At 42.0% G+C, this 19,053-nt stretch overlaps 1 protein-coding gene across 1 annotated transcript in view; it reads left to right on the top strand.

Moving 5' to 3' along the window:
* Positions 1–1,786: 1,786 nt before the first annotated feature.
* SHB (SH2 domain containing adaptor protein B) overlaps positions 1,787–19,053 on the top strand; it is a 57,418-nt gene continuing 40,151 nt past the window's right edge. The window contains exons 1-2 of the mRNA XM_063181222.1: positions 1,787–2,405; positions 13,701–13,818. Of these exons, the coding sequence (XP_063037292.1) occupies positions 1,818–2,405; positions 13,701–13,818 (706 nt within the window). The 5' untranslated portion in view covers positions 1,787–1,817. The remainder of the gene's footprint in view (positions 2,406–13,700; positions 13,819–19,053) is intronic.

The following is a 19,053-nucleotide window of genomic DNA, read 5'->3' as shown; positions in this document are numbered from 1 at the left end:
CATCCCAAGCTTTTGTGCGCCCCCAGTTTGCTCACTGCTGGGGTGGTGTGAGAAAACAAGGCCTTGGCTCTGTGTAAGCACTGCTCATCAGTAAACAAAACTGCCCTGGATAAATAATGCTGTTTTCAGCACAAATAGCCCTGTAATAGCTATTGTGAAGAAAATTAACTGTACCTGAGCCAAAACCAGCACATCATATTAGGAATATGTCCACAGCTCCTAGTGAAACAGCAATGTTGTTGCGCAAATTTTTGAACTATATGAATAGGGTTCCCCTTCTTGCTCATCTCTCTGCATTGATGGACTTTATAAAGCAATGGGGAAATGATGCTTCGCATGAAGATATAGCTCTGGAAAATTCTGTCACAGATTTGCATTGGGAGAATTAAAAATTTTTTATTTCTTTTATTGATAGATCTGATATCTGATTAGCAGAAGATTTTTTAAAACGCAATTGTGAGGCATTCTCTATCTCTTCATTTGAAACTGTGTTCCACTATGCAGTGTAGACAGAACAAAACTGCAACAAACTCTCCTGTCACTGATCATAATGCACAATTGAAGCACCACAGGCCAAGCTATCATCTGAGTAGTTCTTCTGTTTGCTTAACTTTTTCATTGTGGCAGAGGCCAGAGTTAGGCCTGGAGAGATCAGCCTGCAGGTATTCCTATCCCCACTTGAACATCCATTCAATGCCTCCAGCATTCCCTAAAACCAGACCAAATCAGCATTAGGATGAGGACTAAAGATATAGTGAGACTATCACAGCTGGGCAGACAGAACTTAGGAAAACCTGCTGTAGTATATGTTTACCTTTGGGCAGATGGAGAAAGATTAAAAGAGCAATACTAAGTGGCTGCGACTGTGGTGGCCCAGCTGACAAATCCTTCTGGCAACACACAAGCTGAGCAGCATGAACCGCACAAGTATCATCTCTGCATTTGATTTACTGTATCCCTTACCTAGGAACACACATGGCAAAAGTACCTACCAAAAAATATGCAACATCCTGTTTGTTTAGGCTCAGCCCTGGCCAAAACCAGGGCTTGGTTCCCTTTTAGGCGCAAGCTGGAACCCTCCTACCCCACCACAGGGGGAGGGGAAGGGGGACACACAGGTAGCAGTAGTAGAGAATTCAGAGTTCAAACTGTGGTGGTGGCTGCAGGTCCCACGGCCCCTCCAGACGGCAGGCGGAGGCACCTGGAAAGGAAAGGAACGGGAAGGCACCAACGCCTTCCTGACGGCGGCAGCTCCCCCCCCGCCCGTTAGAGGGCGCAGCGGAGAAGCCCCGGCGGATCCCGTCGCGCCGGAGTGCGAAGCGGGGCTGAGGCGACACCGGCGGCGGCACCGGCGGCGGCACCAGCACCAACACCGGCCCCGACACCGCCCCGCGCAGGGCCGGCCCATCCGCACCGCCCCGCCGGCACCTGGCGCGGCCCCGCCCGGCCGCGGCGGTGGGCGGGCCCCGCATGCAGATGCGTCCCCCGCCTCTCCGGTGCGTGCTGAGGTCAGGCTGGGCTGCGCTGCCAGCGCGGAGCAGCGGGGTTGAGGTCGCGGCAGACCCGGAGCCGCGGAGGCGGGCGCGGAGCTCCGGCGAGCGCCTGGTTCGGGCCGGGAGCGGCTCCCTCCCGCTGGGAAGCCGAGGGGCTCGGCGGGGCCCTTCCAGCCGCTGGCAGCGGGAGAGCGGGGAGTGCGCGGAGCGGGGCGCCCGGCCCGCCCCGCCGACCCGCTCCTCCATGCGGGCGGCGAGCGGGGCTGGGGCGCGGGGCGCCGGGGGCAGCGCGCAGCGGTGCTGAGGCCACGACCGGGAGAGACGATGGCCAAATGGCTGAATAAGTACTTCAGCCTGGGCAACAGCAAGACCAAGAGCCCTCCGCAGCCCCCGCGGCCCGACTACCGGGAGAAGCGCAACGGTGCCGGCAGCGCGCCCCGCCCCGAGGGGCCGCCGCACCTCCACCTCCACCACCACCACACCTCGCCCGGCTTTTCGCGCCGCCGTCCGCGCGACGACACCAGCGACCTGCTCCGCGCCTACCGCGCCCAGAAGGACCGCGACTTCGAGGACCCCTACAGCGGGCCCGGCTCGTCCCTGCGCAAGCTGCGCGCCATGTGCCGCCCGGACTACTCGGCGCCCGAGGACCTGGGCGAGGGAGCGTTCAAGGCTTCCTCCTCCTCCTCCTCTTCGTCGTGCTGCGCCACGCCTCCCACCACCGGGTCCCCGCACCTCTTCCGCAGCCACAGCGAGCGCCGCCCGGCGACGCCACCCGAAGTGAAGTACATCTCCCCCAAGCACCGGCTGATCAAGGTGGAGAGCGGCGGTGGAGGCGGCGACGGCGCCGGCAAGAAGCTCGGCAAGGGCTCCAAGCAGCCGACGGTTGCTGCCCCCTCTGCCATGAAAGATAAAGTAAGTGTTGTGTTCCTGTTCCTGCCCCTGTAGGCGAGGTGGTAGGGCTGGGGCTACGTCAGGCCCTGGAAGGACTTTTGGCCAGGGGACCAGCTGCTGCACATCTGGAATTGCCTCTGTTCTCAGCCATCCTTCATTGGGTGGCCTGGCCCTCTTTAATGCTTTAGGTCATGCGGGGCATGTGCAGGGAGCACGTGAAGTGATGGTGCCCTGTCCTTATGGCTTCAAGCTCACTTTCCTTCTGATGGGGACATGTTCCCAGGTGTGTCTGGCCCTCCTTTGAGGCACAGTTCACTGCCAGCCTCATGATGGGTACCAAAGCTCTTTTTGTGACCCTGCAGAACAGGATATGAATCGTTAGGGGGATGCTTGGGGAGTGCTAGAGGCCCTTGAAAAGCCTTGCACTTGTGACCCCAGAGAGAGGCCTCAGCGACACTGCGTGTGGTATTGGACATATATAAAAAATGAACTGGTCATATATAAAAAATGAACTGATTTTATGGAGAGAGTTTGTCATTTGTTTATTTATAAACTTCTTACCTCGTAGTTCATTGTTTAAGGTGGTTCAAAGTCCTGTGTTACAATAGCAGGGCAACTTCCATGATAGCTGTGTTTCCAACTGGTTTGTAGCTGAAGCAAATTCCATAGCTACTTGCCCAGTTGCAAACGTTATCCTGTCTTTTACTGGTCCTTCTCTTCAAATTTTAACAAAACATTCTAGACACAACCCTGGAGAGTACTGGCCTTAGGAACTGAAGTTAGAGAGGGAATAGCATTAATTTTTTTTTAAGAACAGCACATCCTCTTGCCTGTGTTGGTCTTGTGAGTGTAGTTCAGTTTCTCTCATGTATTGGAAATAAATGTTTCTCTATTTTGTTAATTGGCATTTTCAACTCCAGGATAATAGTCGCATCACAGGAATTTCAGGTATGTTCTGAATGTTATCTGTCTAAATGATCTCTGTGTACATGTTTAAATATGTAACATGATTGCATTGCCACACTTCCATGACAACTTGATAAATTATATCTGTCCAGGTGGAATTCCAAAGAAATCTGCTTATGATGGTGATGATATAGGGTGAAAAATCTAGGATTTATTCTGTTGTCTTAGTAGGTGTTCCTGACTGGAAGCAACTTTCTTTGTGGAAGTGATTGATTAAAGGCTAGCATCTCACTATGTTTTCCACTATATGTTACAATCTATTCAGTCTTCTTTAAATTTCCTGCACTGATATTAGGTATCCTCTTTTAGGGAACGCCTTTCAGCAAAAACAAGTGCTTGGGGCAGAATGTATTTGTTTTTCTTTTTAAAAAATCTCTGTTCAATTTTAGACCATACTGAAGCAATTTTTATCAGAAAATACGTATTTGTTGCTAGGTAACGTGCTGCTTTGTAACGGTCATAAATCGGTATGCTTGTCCCAAGGCCTTGTTGCAGGTTCTGAAGCTTGTAGGCAAAAATTCTCATATTTAGGGTTTTTTTTTCCCAATTATTAAAAGAGAAAACTATATGTGACAAGCAGGAAATCTAAATGCGTCTGAGAAAAGCCAACTGTGGCTGCCTGCAATAGCATTTTTATGCAACATAGCTTGCCTTTTGTTCAATTGTGTTAGTTCATCCCAGCAATGGACGTGAAATCTCATTTATTTCGCAGCCCCAAAATGTAGAGTTTGACAGATGAACTTGGTAAGTAGGGGTCATAGTGGGCCAGCAAGGAACTGCTTCTCTTCTACACCTGTGATTCACTGAGGAAGAAAAATTGGAAATTTAGTTAACTGAGAGTTAACTGAGAGTTCATTAGCGAACAAAGCAATTGAAAATAAACTTCTCTAAGATATAATAGGAAGACAGTAAAGACGGAATAAAACCCCCCAAAGCTAGAGGTCTGCTTCATAAGAATTCACAGACATGATAAAAACATTTTAAAAACTGGGTTTTTTATGCTGTGTGTAAGATAGCATAAGCTAGTAAACAGTTTAGGAATAAAAAAATAACTAAGGGCCATATAGTTCTGTCTTCACAGAAGTATGTTAGTGTTTAATGATCCAGTAATGCCTGTTAAATGTTTGTGTTTCATTCCAGCATCACTGTTTCGGTATTTTGGTGGTGGGTTTTTTTCTGAATTCGTTTACAAGGATAGAATGCTGTTTTCCTTTATGTGTTGATGGAGAAGTGAGAAGTAGGGGTTTTAGCATATTCAGTGAGCAATTTTATATCTTCTGTGGTTTGTCATCAGTAAAGAACTGGATGAAAATCTCAGTTGTGTGTCATACTTGAAAGAGTTACTGGAATGGAAAGGAGATTCATGGAAGTGCTTGTTTGGTGTGGTTACTTATAAAGGGCAAATGGCAAAGTACAGAGAGTGGCAGATTGGTTAGCTGAAATTCCCAAAGGAAAAGAAAAATTGTAAACTAGCTGATTCAGGGAGTAAAGGGGATGGAGATTTAAAGTGGTGGCAGACATGATTATATTATGCAAGATTTTAGACAAAGGCTAGTAAAGTAGCCAGAGAGATATAATCTATCTGGGATTCAGGAAGTTTTGATATGTAGCAGTGGAAATACCAATTAAAGCTGAAACAGACAAATCCAAATTGCCATGCACCTTTTAGTAGTGAGGTGACTAACCTCTACAACAGATGCAGGGAGAGTCATCATTTCCAGATGTGTTTGAATTCATATTGTTGGGTGGATTTTTTTTTTTTTTTTTAATTATGTAGGTAATACAATTAGGTGGGTTTGGGGACTTTAACTGTGGCGTTTACCTTCAGACCAGGGAGAGCAGGGTGTGTTACAATTAATGGCTGAAGGAGTTCAGGTCCTTTGGTATGGTGGATAAGGAAATTATTGGCTTCCATCTTTAGTGCTGGTTTGTGAGAGCTTAATTTATTTGCTTGCTACAAAGAAGCTAGGCAGTGTGGGCAAGTTGAAACAACATGTGGTTGTATTCTAGATGAATCTGGCATCTCCTGTATTTGTGTAAGCATAAACACAAGACTTTGTTTAAGACCAGCTCACTAGGCAAACCACTTGTGAATGGAGATCAAAAGAAATAAGCTGAAATCTTTCTGAGTGATTGTCTTCTATCTGGATTTACACACACTTGGTGTGTGTAAATCCATGAAGTAATAACTGAGGGGGAAGTGTCTGTGTGGAAGAATACTTCAGATATGTTTTCACCTATTATGTATTTGAACCTAACCATTTCTCTGCCAGGTTTAGCAGCTAAAGAACCTGAGATATTTCCCAAAAACAGCTGTATCATACTTCATCACAGGAGGTTCTTAAGATTTAAATCTGGGTTCATAGCGCATTGTCCTTTAAAAGACATTTATTTCATAATGAGCAGCATTTTGCACTATCTCTGTTCAGTAGAGGCAGAACAATGTAACAGTTCTTTATATTGAATGCAGAAGACACTGCAAGTTGCAAAATCCATTTCCAGAGGTGTTAAAGAAATTTCTGACATTAATCTCCCTTCTTCATTAGATAGGTTTGTTGGCACAGGTCAGTTGTGGTATCTGGTAGTGCCTCAACACAGGGACTCTGAACAAATAAATCCCTAGGCAATTATACACTTACAGTCCAAACTCCCTATCCCTCACATGACAGTCTGGACAAACAGCAGCATTGGGGTCTGGGGTCTTCTTACTTCTGGTTTTCTGTTTTGTTACCAATTGCTTGCTGTATGTTTTGTTGGTTCTGCCATCCTTGTTGTAATATGGTTGTTGCAGTCCATGAGCTGTGATCTATTATTTTTTAAATAATATTTAAAATGCTAGTTTTGTCCAGTTTAATTATTATTAATGTACATATTGTTAGCTTCAGGCTGTACTGTAATCGCTGTTCAACTTAGCCAACATAACCTTATAGTTCCAATAAGGTTCAACCTACAGCCTAACAATTCTAGCTATTCTAGATATTTTTGTCAAGCAAGCACTCAGTACTTTCAAATAGTACAAATAGTCTTGAATGGCAAGACAGGATGTATCTGAAGCAGTAGAGAATAACTTGATTCTGCACAGAGTCGATCTAGTGCAAAATCACGTGAATGTTGTGCAGCAGCAGCAATCAACCAGGCAACTGTTCAGGACAGCAGAGCTGCTGACTTGATGTATGTACAAAGTTCTGAAAATACTATCTATGCGTAAGAAACATGTGCCTTTACAGTAGACTAGCAAAGTAGTATACCTTTTTTAACTTCTGACATCTTGCATAGAAGTGATTAGACTCTGTACAGCATTATTAAGATCTTTATATTATTAAAACACTGTTTTAGGTTTGAGCAGATGCTTATTTTTGTATATGGAAGGTCTATATTTTATTTGATCTTTAAACTGAGAATAAATCACGTGCATTTACAAGAATCTTGCAGCTGGTATTTCAAGGTGAAATACTGAGAAAACACTTGAAATGTCTAAACAGTGTTGAGGTTATTTGTATCAGAGAATATTATTTCTAGAGATCCTAAACTACAAATGTAACTCAGTGTCTTATTCCCGTGTTTCATCCATTGCAGCAGAGTTTCAAGCTGCCTCCATATGGTTGGTTCTGAAATAGTCCTCCTCTCTACATGTGGTTCCCATTGTTATATGGCTCTGTCTTTGAGTAAAAGAAAAGAAATAGTCATGGCTGCTGGTTGTGCATTAGTTGCTTAGGCAAGGCCATACATAAAGGCAGGAAGTTATAGTTTTTCTGCGTATCGATGTTGTTACAGGGCAGCTGTAATGCAGCTAGGAATGCAATTTTTTCTCATATGTCAGTCTTATGATTAAGGGACTACAACAGTCTTGTGAAGAGGAGGATATTTAGATACAGCCTGAGACTTTGGAGTCTTGGCTTCAGAACTTTTTTGGAATGATGTAGTAGGCTGTTCAGTTACGAGTATGCCTGGCATCTGCACTGTATGCACTGCTTGGAACACTCATGGCTTTGGAAGCTATCCAAATTGTCAAACTTCTGGACACAAAGAGATACAAGCAGAGAGGGACTATCAGGAAAGAGTATGAAGGAGTTGGATGATGTGGAGATTTAAGAAGGGAGTGGTAGACTTCTGGAAGAGTGTATTGTGTGTATACCTTTGCCGTGAGCATCTTAACTCCACTGTAAGAAAGTTCCTCAGATACTGCCTTTGAACAAGGGGATGGACTTGTTGTTCTGCTGCAACACTGGGGTCACCATAAATGCAGCTTTCTTACTACTGCATGATAGCACACATGTTAACTGCAGACCTTCCTGGAAAACTGTCCAGATAAGGAAAGACATCTGTACTATGTTATTTTACATATCCAACTTTAGGTAAACTTGCACACCAACTGTTAGCATTAGACTGTTGTAATGTATATGTGTCAGTAAAACCTTCTATAGGCTAAATAAGGTTATGCAATTTACTATGATTCAAAGGGTATTCTAACTCTAAATGAGAAATTAGGAACAGCAAAAATTGTATGGGAATTCAAGTAAGTATTTTAGCCTGATTAATGAGGAGAAAGGATCTAGAAAGGAAAAAGATGAAGCTGTATTTCTCTTTATAAACATTAAGTTTGCATGTAATCTTGTAGTTTGCTATCTGATCTTGTGGCCAGTTTACCATTTTATTTCTTGGATCACTGAAGAAATGTCTAGTTTTATAAGATTCTTTGCTCCCCAGGCTCACTGACTGGTGTAAGAGAGATGTTTGTGTCTCTAAACACCTTTGTGTATGTCCTTGCTTGTGCTAACCACTGCCTGGTGGCAAACAATATGGTTTGACTTTTTACTCCTTTGCTGTTCTGTGTCATTGTGGTTGTGTCCTTAACTAACAGTATGGTAGGCATGGTTTGGAAGTGGAGGAAGTGATATGAGAATAAGCAGTTGAAACAGCATAATGATGGATTCTAGCAAGAGATAGGAAAGGACTGTGGTGCAGATCTTCCTGGATAGGCTGTTGTTTTTGTAAATGTTACTGTTAGACAGTCTATTTGCAAGGAAACAGGCATAAGGTGTGGTTTTGAAGTAGTTGTGCATTGTCAGGAAGTGTGGAAAATTGTTTAATTGTTTTACAAAATATATTCTGATAATGACATAAAAGGGGTACAAATTTTTTAAGCTTTTTTTTTAAAAACTTTGTTTTCTAAAGAGAATATATCTTAATTTTTCTGTTAGTCTATCCTTCAACAACTCTTAGATCTACTGAAAAATCCTCAAAGCTGTATTTTCAGATTTAAAATACTTTAATGGATGGGTCAAGGAAGCACTTGTTTCTTTCTGAGGGGAAAGGTACAAACACATTTTTAAACTTTGAGCAGGAAGTGCTGCATTGCCTGCCATGCGAAGAGTGGTGTGCATTGATTGCCCTTTGTGAAGCAGTGTCACATATGGGATGGCAGGGGACTTCAGTTACTGCCTGGGAATACAGGAGAGAAATGGAGGGCAAGAAGGCAGGAACTGTTATTTGTATCAACTTGTTAGCAGCTCAGTTTTGTCCCTGTGAGTGTGTGGACTTAGAAAAACTCAAGAACAATTCGCCTTCACTGAGCACCAAACCTTGTATATGGAAGAATAGCTCTTGAAATCCTGTTATTAAATACTGTGGATTTTTCCCCCAGCATCTCACTATCAGTTCACAACTCTCTGAGAAATTTAGGCACCACATTTCCTAATTTGTGTTTCAATTACCGTTTAGATGAGATGTATTATTCTTTGGAAGTCACTGCTACGAATAAAAAGAAATCTTTAAAGTAAATATCCCCTAATAAATTCCCCAAAGGTCTGGTGGACAGGAAAAGTATTTTAGATTTTTTGCTACATGTTGTGTATTATAATTTCTCTTGGATTCTTCTAGAACAGTGTGTCCTTAATCACAATAGCCACTAAATTAGTGAAATAGCTAACAGTTCTGTGCTGATGTTAGTGTTTTAAAGATAGCTTGCATTTTATTGCATCTTCTGTGTTTCTGTTCAATTAAAAAAAGAGATTACCTCTATTTTTTCAGTGTGGTGAGTTCTTATTTGTTTCCTTCTTTTTCATTCCCTTTAAAATGTTTGGTTTAGTCAGATAGAGATACCTGTGAAATTATGTACTTAGGTGTGTTCTTTGGTTTCTTCCTGTGGCTGCATATGCACATTATGCTTTTGTATATCCAAATACTCATTTAAACTTGTGTTTAATATGATAATATTTGTCAGACTTTTTTTAAGCCTGTAGAAGAACAAAGACTATGCATCAACAGTGAAGCTTGCAACTTAATTAATATATAATAGAAGGATAAACCAACCTCAGTCTCAGCTCATATGTAATTTTCTGGGAGGTAGAGTGATTATTGGGCTTTTGATCTTGTATCTGCTGATGAACTTTTTAGTGAGAGTTATGGTTTTTAATTTGTCAACTTGTCTGGTAACTGAGCTGTACTCTTTTTCTCTATCTTCTGACTTTTAACTAGCAACCTGCAAGGAAGAGCCCCTGCAAGTGTTCTCTAAATGGTTATTGACTTCTTTTAATAACTGTACTTCTATTTATGTGTTAGTTTCTTTTGCTTGATGTTAACTGATGCCTCGAAGTACTACATCTACATATATACAAAAATAGAAAATAGTATCATATATGTATGGGATGTCATAGAACAGGCTTGAATAGAGCAGGGATCGGTAGTTGTAGGAGCTCCTAGCCCACACTCAGAATGTAGATCTCGCATTCTCTCAAGAGATAAGCCATAGGTCTTTGACAATAACCCTGACAAATGCAACTGACTTTGACATTAATTTGGAATCTGGATGACTGCCTTCTGGGGATTCCTGATAGCTGTGTTTTCATTTTGACAGATTGGACCTGTGAGGAAGGTGGCTGGATTTGGCAGAGCAGGGAGCCAAATTAAATATGTCCTGCTCCAAAGGTCATCCTCTGCGTATGAATGCTGTCTTTAGCTGTGCATAGAAAATTTCAACATGTTGCCATTCCTCTGATTATGTCCTGGGTAGATGTGGCAAGTACAGCATTAGATCCTGGATAGTCTAACTAGCTGAGACTTCTTGGAGGGATGCATTTGTAGACAGTGGATACTGTCCATTGTCTTTTACCTCCTGTCCCGTGTTTGTCAGTCAGTAACATGAAGGATCAGTTTGGAGACCAGTCAAACGAGTTTAGCCATTTGCCCTGGAAGCGCACTAAATCAAAGCTGTGGAAGGGGCGCTGCATGCAGGCCCTAACCTGAGATCTCCTGTGCTCTCCTTGGCCTCTGGACTGTAGGAAAGAAATGCCTGACTGAGACCAGTTTGCTGGGCAGTGGCTGAAAGGTTGTTGGGAGAAATATAAGCAAACACAATGCCTCTTTCTGGAAAGCTAATGAGCTCTGGTGAGCGCAGGAGCACATTGGTTGTCACAAGACCTGCTCCTACATGCCTGTGGGGAAGAGGTGGCAGCATGGTGTTCTCACAGTGGATCTTCCCCATGTGGCATGGAGGTGATCAAGATAATGATCTGCAGAGCCCCCACTGCATATGCAAGGCATGTACCTGTGATATTTGTTTAACATTGGAATGCTTTTTCTTTCTCAGGATAGCATGAAAGGAGTATGAGAACAGTGTATTGATACCATCTGTCATGAAGCAAGTGTTTTGTTTGACTAGAAAATTCATGTACTCGGAACCTTCTATTTCATCAAAAGTTTTTGTCTGTACTTTGTCTCTCAAGCATGGAGGCTTGGAAGGTGAGCTCTTTAAGCTAAAAGTAGCTTATGTGGAGATGGCAAAAAGACTTGCAGAGTAGGAACTCTTTTTCTGCTTGAGATCTCTGAAAACAGGAAAAATAATCCTCTGAAATAGGGTTGTCAAAAGTAGTTCAGACATTTACAGTAAGTATGTTATAACAAAACCAGCAGGCATACTCATTTGAGGTTTTTTTTGAAAGAAATGGAAATACTTGAGACTTCCTGGAAGTGGAGAATTTATAGCTGTTAGCAAGTATAGAAGAAATCAAATTCTGGCACTGACCAGCTGCTACATCTAGGCTGAGAATTACTGAATTTTAGTATATATGGAAACAGTAACAGTCAGCTGGGGAGTCCTCTGACAGCTCAGCATTGTAAATCCACTTGTAATAAGATAGACAGTTCCAGGAATGGTAAAGCAGGTTGCTCTTTCTGCCTGAGTACTGAAAGGTGGGTTTGGTGTTTGCTGTGAGAGGATGTTGTTTAGGTTGGAGTTTTTTGGGTGGCTTTTTTTTGGGGGGGGAGGGTGGTCTTGTTTGACAGCATCTTTTATGTATAATTTTCCTCCTAGTATACTTTGGGCAAATAAAGAAGAAATGTCAAATAGCTGTGCTAAGTCTGCTTTCTGTTTTGTGTTCTAGTACAATTGTGCAAAGGATTGGCAAGTACTATGTGTCAACATTTGCAAAGGAGAGCAGCACAGAGCACATGCAGCCACCTAGCAGCTCTTGACAGGCTCAGAGCAGAAGGCAACATGGATGGCATTTCAGCTGCATCACTTTTGGAAATAAAACTGCCCTTGTGACTATGAGAAATTACTGCTGCGTTATACACGTGTCCTCTTTGTCTCAAGGGTGTGCAGCTGCTGTCACTTGATTTGCTCCTGGGCATATGTTGCCAGACAGGGGGGAGGGGACTTTTTCCCTTTGTGTTAACTGTTTGTGAAATAATGAGGGAGTAATTTTGGACACCAAGTGAAAGAAAGAATTATGTTTTCCTCTCTCGATGATCCACGTCAGTCTGGTGATTTCTGGTCAAAAAAAGAGCTTCCAGTCACTTTAAGCTCTGAGTGGAAGAAAACACGAAAAACCCATAATTAAAACGTCAGTCTTGGTAGTAAAATAAGCGAAATAAGTAGTATAAAATTGCTATGTGCCAGTGTTATGGGGCCTGAGTAATGACTCTGAAGTGTGTTAGATGTTTTGTTTCCTAATCTTAAAGGAGATCTGTCTTTCCTAATAGAGTGTTCATTTATTCCATGGCACTTGTGCAGGTGTTTGATCTGTGAATACTTGTGTGTCCTGTTTTTCTTCTCTGACTGGTGGGATATGCTGGCAGCAGGAGACAGAAGCAGATGCCGCCTCAGTCTCTCAGCTGGCAGTGTACTCCTGGTTCTTTGTTGAAAATATTGAAACTGTTAGAATAGCACTGTGCTGTAAGTCTTACTAGTGCTTGTCTTAAAAATGTGAAGTAACTCAGTTGAAAAATCCCTTGTAAATAAAGTAAGCAGTCAGGGCAAAACCCTTTAGGCTTGCCTTGCTTTGAGTGATGAGTTGGATAGGGTGATCTCTTGTGGTTCTCTCCCACCTGAATAATCTTAGGGTTTCATAGGGATTCTGATGTTGAAGCCTGCCTCTGCCTGCTTTTGTTTGCTTCAGACTCTTTTGCCTGCTGTAGATTCTATCTCTGTGCTCTGCAGTATTTCTCATAGGAGGATTTCTGCCTTTGCCCCAGTCTGCTTGTCACATCCTAGAAACAAAGATTAGCTCTACCACTTCAATTATGGGGAGGAATGATTCCTGTGACTTTAATTGACTGATAAAAAACCTATAGGTAGGTCCTACACAGCATACAATGATTTTGCAGTTGTCAGGAAAGCAGAGTAATGTAAGGTCGAATGTGAGATTTTCAAATCTTCAGATTTTTTTAGTCTCCTAGTGGAGAAGAAAATGTTTTCGGACAGATAATTTATTTTTGCTATCTTTTGTCTTGGTCCACAAAATATAAATAAAAATAATGTTCCTTTGAGCAAAAGGATGGCACAGATGGTTTTGAGGGTTTAAGTTTAGCCAAGAAGTTTTTGTGTCTTGCTTTTTTCAAGATCTAAAATTAAAAGGCTTCTTATTAATGCAGTGAAAAGAGTAGCTTTAGAATGTTTTTTTTTTAAAGTTCTTAGCAATATTTTCAGTTGTAGCTCATAAAACTTAAAAGCAGAGGAGATGAAGTATGTGCAAGGGAAGGAGTGGGTTTTTTTCCTGAATATTAGCAGACTTCTCTAATAAGATTCGCACTGGATTGAATTTGCTGACTGGTTGGCTCTTTCTGATTTGTCCATCTGAATCATTCCATTGCTTGTGCTAGTCAGAAATCCTTTTGACATGGAGTCTGTCTTCATGAAGTTTCTGGTATAAATAGGTGCACACTTGTATTTCAGTACCATTTAGTAACTAATCTGTGGCAATTGTGTATTTATCCTCTGAACCAAGACTGTACTTTGAAGATGGCATAGGATGCTGCTGAGTGAAGGTGTTTTTATTTGCTGATGGGATGTCATTGCCTTCTGCTTTGCACACTGGAGACTTAAGTAACAGTCTCCTTCCTGTCTTTCAGGTATTGATAGCTGATGACTACTCAGATCCGTTTGATGCCAAAAGTGAATTGAACAGAATGGGAAAAGGGGAGAACACCGGCTATATGGAGCCATACGAAGCCCAGAGAATAATGGCTGGTAAGGAAACACAGTTGCATGTGTGAGCTCCAGTTGCATGGCAGTTCACATGCATATTATAGCTGCTGTGAAATAGAAATGTCCTTTGGCATGGAAAACCATGTTTCTGAAGATGCTTAGGTAGGCAGCAGCAAATTCCATAGAAGCACTGCATTTTCCTGCATATGCCTTTATACCTAAAAATACCACTCTGTACCTCGCTTTTAAATGTAGAAGTTTTGTATTGTCAGGTGATAAGATGAAAAACTAAGAGCAATGGGAGTTGGAGTTTGTATTCCTCTTCTTGGCAATGTGAAGGCTGTCATCTGTGTATGTGGGTGAGATGGCCAAAGCATGACATTGTGTTATTCCACTTAAAAACAGTTGAACAGCTTGCTAATGGACTTTTTCTCCTCAATCAGATTTGGACTTGGTGTTGGAGGAAGGCTGCAGATCTACATCGTTCTGTAACTTCTTTCTTCCTTCCTTGCTTCTCTGATGTTTTTTTATCAGCAGTTAAAATGAGACACTATAGGATGCCAGTGGTGGTGATGTTGTATGCCTTTGAACTATTTAAATCTCTGGTACCAGCATTGTGCAACTCTATTTTCTCTGTATTTTCTTTATCAGAATCAATATCCTACTCGTTGGCTGTGCAGTCTGCAAAATGTTCTGTGGTATTGGGCCATATGTTTTTAATTTGTGATGATTTGACCAGTCAATACATATCTTTGTGCAGATCAAATGTACATTTCTTGGATTTGTACAGCAGGTCCTTTTTTTTCTCATTTTGCAGTATAAGTCAGTCTTGTGCCCAGTTAAGTTGATTGTGTGCTTTCCTTTTCTATTGGCAGCTCCTGTTTTGGGCCCTCAGGAAAGATTAATCAGTGGGGGAAGATGAGGCTGTTGGATGCAAAGATCCTTTTTTCATGCAAGTGTTCCTATTTTTCTTTTCTTAAAGCATTTCTGAAGAGAGACCCAGGAAATAACATGGAAACAGTTCTTTGGAAGTTTTCAGTACCTTATAGAAGGGCTAGGAGCTGTTACTTCTCATTAGTGTAAATCTATTAATTTTAAGTCAAGGAATTTCTCAGAAAATCATATTAGTCCAAATAATTTCTTGCTCTTTATACAGCAGTGGTGAGCACTTGTAATTTAAATTATTAAGCTTATAGTGCATTGGCTTGTTTCTTCCTGCATTTAGGACTGGAGTTTTTTCTCTCTTCTTTTTCAGATTAGTCATAACAAATGAGATATTTAGTAGGTACTGGATGATTTATCTGCAGAAAGGGACAGTAGGTTCGTGAGCCATTGCAATTACGAGACATCCTTTTGCCTAATTGGTACTTGGTGCAACTGATAAGCTGTTATATCTGCTCCATGGCATTATAAAGGAAACATGAGGAGCTCTTCAAGATTCTAAAGGCACTTTTGAAAATAGGGTTTAATTGATTATAATGATAGAGCAAGTGTTTTGAATATTCATGTGACTGAGCAAGTAGAAGATGATTGATATACCTGTGAAGATGTTTTGTGTTTTGAGATCTGGGTATTTAGTTTCCAGTCATCTTGTCCTAATGTGGATAGAGAAGATCTCCCCATAAACCTCCATGGCATCAGGCTATGTTGACTGTATTCAAGCACATAGTTTTATGTGTGGGGATTTTGTAATTGCTCAGGTATTGCCTTTGCACTTTACTTGATAAATGAAAATCCAAAGGCATCTTGTTGGAGAATTTTTAAAAGTTCTGTTTACTGAGTGAGTTCTATTATGTATGTGCTGCTACTGAAGAAGACCTTTTGACTGAAGTTTGACTTGCCTCAAAATATTTACTGCTTTATTACATTTGTTAGTTTTGTTGTCTGATGAATAGAAGAACATCAGATGGCTATCCATTTAGCCTGACTAATCTGATTAAATCCTTCTGATTGCATTTAAAGTGGCTTAATCCTAGAGAGCATGAATTTGCATAATCCAGCGGAATGCACTGTAGGAGAGACAGAAAATAAAACAGCTTTTTATCAGTTATTCCATGTTTACTGGTGCACCTTAACTCTTGAACTCTGGGGACCCAGTGTAAGGGTTGTTGAAATATGACCCTAAAACTTTTGTGCATGCTATGTGTTCCTTGAGTTAGTAGAGGATTATGCAAAAGCAGGTGTCCATATGAAATAAGACCTTGTGATTTCAATATGAGAAAGTAAGCTTATATCTGAATAGAAATGTATGATGTCTGAAGTAAGTAATATTTTTTTTCAGAGCTTGTCCTTTCTTCCTAAAAGTTCTGTGGTCTTGCAGTTGTCAGGCAGTTTGTTCTGAGCTGATGTTTAATTTAAAAGAATAGGCAGTCCCTGAGTTGATTTATTTCAATTAATTATTGAAATAAATAATTTTATGTGTTCCCATGCTGTCTGTGGTTAGAATTGGGTTCGGTCAGACTTGAAGTTTCTTCTGCTGATAATGCTCCCCAAAAATCTGCAGATTTGTGGTTGTGATGACTGGAAAAAAGAACAACCTTTATGACAAGGTTTGGAAGGACTTCTCAAGGAAAGACTTGACCTGAGGCCAAGTTAGAGTGTGTTGACAACATGATAAATGCATGTTGATAAGAAGCTATCATCTTTTGTCAGCTGAACACATCTGCTGTGGTATTGCCATTCCTAAGTGTCTGTCCTTGTCTTCAGGAAATCCATGCCAGAGGTTCAAAGAGAATCCCTGGCAATCCAGTTCCTGAAGTGCTGTGTGGTGGGAATCTCAGCTTGGCTGGGTGTGCATCCAAAGCCACAGCAACAGTTGTTGCATCTTTGCCTTGACCACAACCTCTTTGGAGATTTGATGTCCCAGAGTAACTACATGAGTATAAAGGAAGTTCTCTGTGATATATGATGTAAAGTATCCTGGACTGTGCATGGAATTGGTTGAAGATTCTGGACTGGCTGCTACCAGTGACAGCAAACAGAGATAGCTGATTTCTAAGGATCCTGAGTAGTAGGTTGACCCTACTTCTCCCCTGGCATCAGTTTGTGGCTGCTGCAGTGGCATGAGGTCTGTCACAGAAACAAGCCTGTGCTGCTTTACCTAGGCTGTAGCCAAGCATCGCTGCTTGGATCAGGTGTAGTATGTTCTTTATGCTTGAGAGAGGGCTCTGCAGACGAGCAGTGGCTGGAGATGCTGCATTTGAACAGAAGTGAATGGCTGAGACACTGTCAGGTTAGCGTGCTGGTGATCATAATATCCAGGCCTCTTTGTCATCCATTTCTTTCAGGGAATGCTAGGGGAAGAGAAGTTATTTCCACTTGAATATTTACTCTCATCAGCCTGCACTGAATGTCAAATCCCGGAGAAAGGTCTGTTTGTTTTCTGTGGTAATCCCTTACCTGAGAGGAGAGAGGTTTCCTTAGTTGATGGATATATGACTATGGCAATGGTTGGGGAAAATGTGTTCTTTTTTTCCCCTTAAAATCCCCTAAAAGTCAGAAGGCCCTGTTCTAGCTATAGCCTTACAGCCAAGCCTTTCCTCTTTCTCCTGACAGCTGTGCATGTTGACATAACTCTTCCAGGCATCTCTGCCTTTCAGAAAGATTTAACACCAGTCCTCAGATTGCATGAAACATTTGCTATCAAATGCCAGATCAAGGCTGCCTATACCACAGCCTTCTGTGTGCCGCATCATAGAGTGCATCTAAAACTTGTCTTTGGAGAAAGATCCAATTTTGGATCATCATTCAAATGGAGATATGCTGGTAGGCAAATTGTTGCACAAACAATTGAGTTATTTTAAGGTATGATAAGGAGCACTGCCTTTAGAGATTGAGGTAATAAACTGCATCTGTTGTCCTTCTTGGTGCTTGGATTTGAAGAGAGCATCTTGCTTCCAAAAGGAGATATTTTATGCCCTGTGTAACCTCTAAAGTTACCCTCATCAGAACAAGTTATGATCTCTTGAGTATGAAGCACCTAGCATGATACATACTATAATATATAATTCAGCTTACTCAAACCACCATAAAATTAAGGTCTTTCTAAGTCTCAAAATAATTTGAAACATAATGAGAAATGGCTGGGTGAGGGGTGGGGGTGTTTGGTGAGAGAGGAAGTAGAAAGCATTATCAGGATATGAGGCCTACCCTCAGAAAAGTGTGTTGGCAAAATCACTTCTCTTTTTTCTGGATCAAGAATTGTATCTTCTGTTCTGTAGAATGGTCAGGGAAGGAGAAATTAAGCCCTTAAATTAGAACAGTGATTTGAAAGGTGAGATAAGCATGTGGTGCATCAGTGCCCTGATTACTTAGAGATCTAGGAATGCCTCAGGTCTGTGCCCTGGTAGTCTTGATGTACATCACGTTTTTCCTTTGCTTTTATAAATATGACCTAGGGCTGTGCCAGAGACATCAGCCTCTTTACGAGGTTCTGGCCTCTAGTTCATGCATCTGCCTCAATGATGTGGTAGCCACATCATTGAGACACTCTTCTTGTGTCTCAGAACTCTGAAGATTTAAATGGGTAGCATTACTGAAAACAGTTGCTTTCCCTGAGATACCATGTGGTATTCCTCGTGGAGCAAATGCTATGTTATGTGCAGACTTAAGAAGGCTGCCATAGCACTATTGATAAAACATACGCTGTGCCTCTGTTCTGATCTGGGTAAATTGAGAGGTTCCTCAGGGCATAAAAGATCTCCTTTTGGACAGCCGAAGTAGGTGTTGAAGGAGGAAGGAATTCAATTTGTTATTGATGTATTTCTCACAAGAGTCTAGTCGCACAATTGTCCGGGGACTGGACTGTCCCGTTCTCGGCTGTTTTTAATGACCTGGAAAGGCTCGGGGATGGCCTTGGACAGCCCGCGCTCCAAAGGACGAAAAGAGTCTTCAGGTTTTTTCTCGGTCTTCAGTGTTTATTAGTTTTTATCTACAAGATTTTCTCTCGGCCCGACAGAGGTCTGCACAGCACGCCAGCCATGAGCACACTGAGCACCCCCGGGGCGGTCACTTATCTTTATACCCAAAACTACGTATAAGATATTTACCTATTTTTCCCAATACCTTTCACCCTTATTGACAAGTGCACTTTTAGTAAGAACCAATCCCAAAGTGCCACCATCACCACAGAAGATGGAGGCCAAGAAGAAGAAGGACAGGACACGCCCTAATTCCTCCATCTTGTTTCTCTAGACCCCCCCTGTACTGAAATTCTAAAACCTGTGTTTCACACTGTAATTAACCTATCCCTTCACCATTTATCCCAGTGTGATCCTC

The sequence above is a fragment of the Melospiza melodia genome, chromosome Z (genome assembly GCF_035770615.1).
Source record: "Melospiza melodia melodia isolate bMelMel2 chromosome Z, bMelMel2.pri, whole genome shotgun sequence".
NCBI classification, from domain to species: domain Eukaryota; kingdom Metazoa; phylum Chordata; class Aves; order Passeriformes; family Passerellidae; genus Melospiza; species Melospiza melodia.
This window is presented reverse-complemented; position numbering and strand designations above follow the sequence as displayed.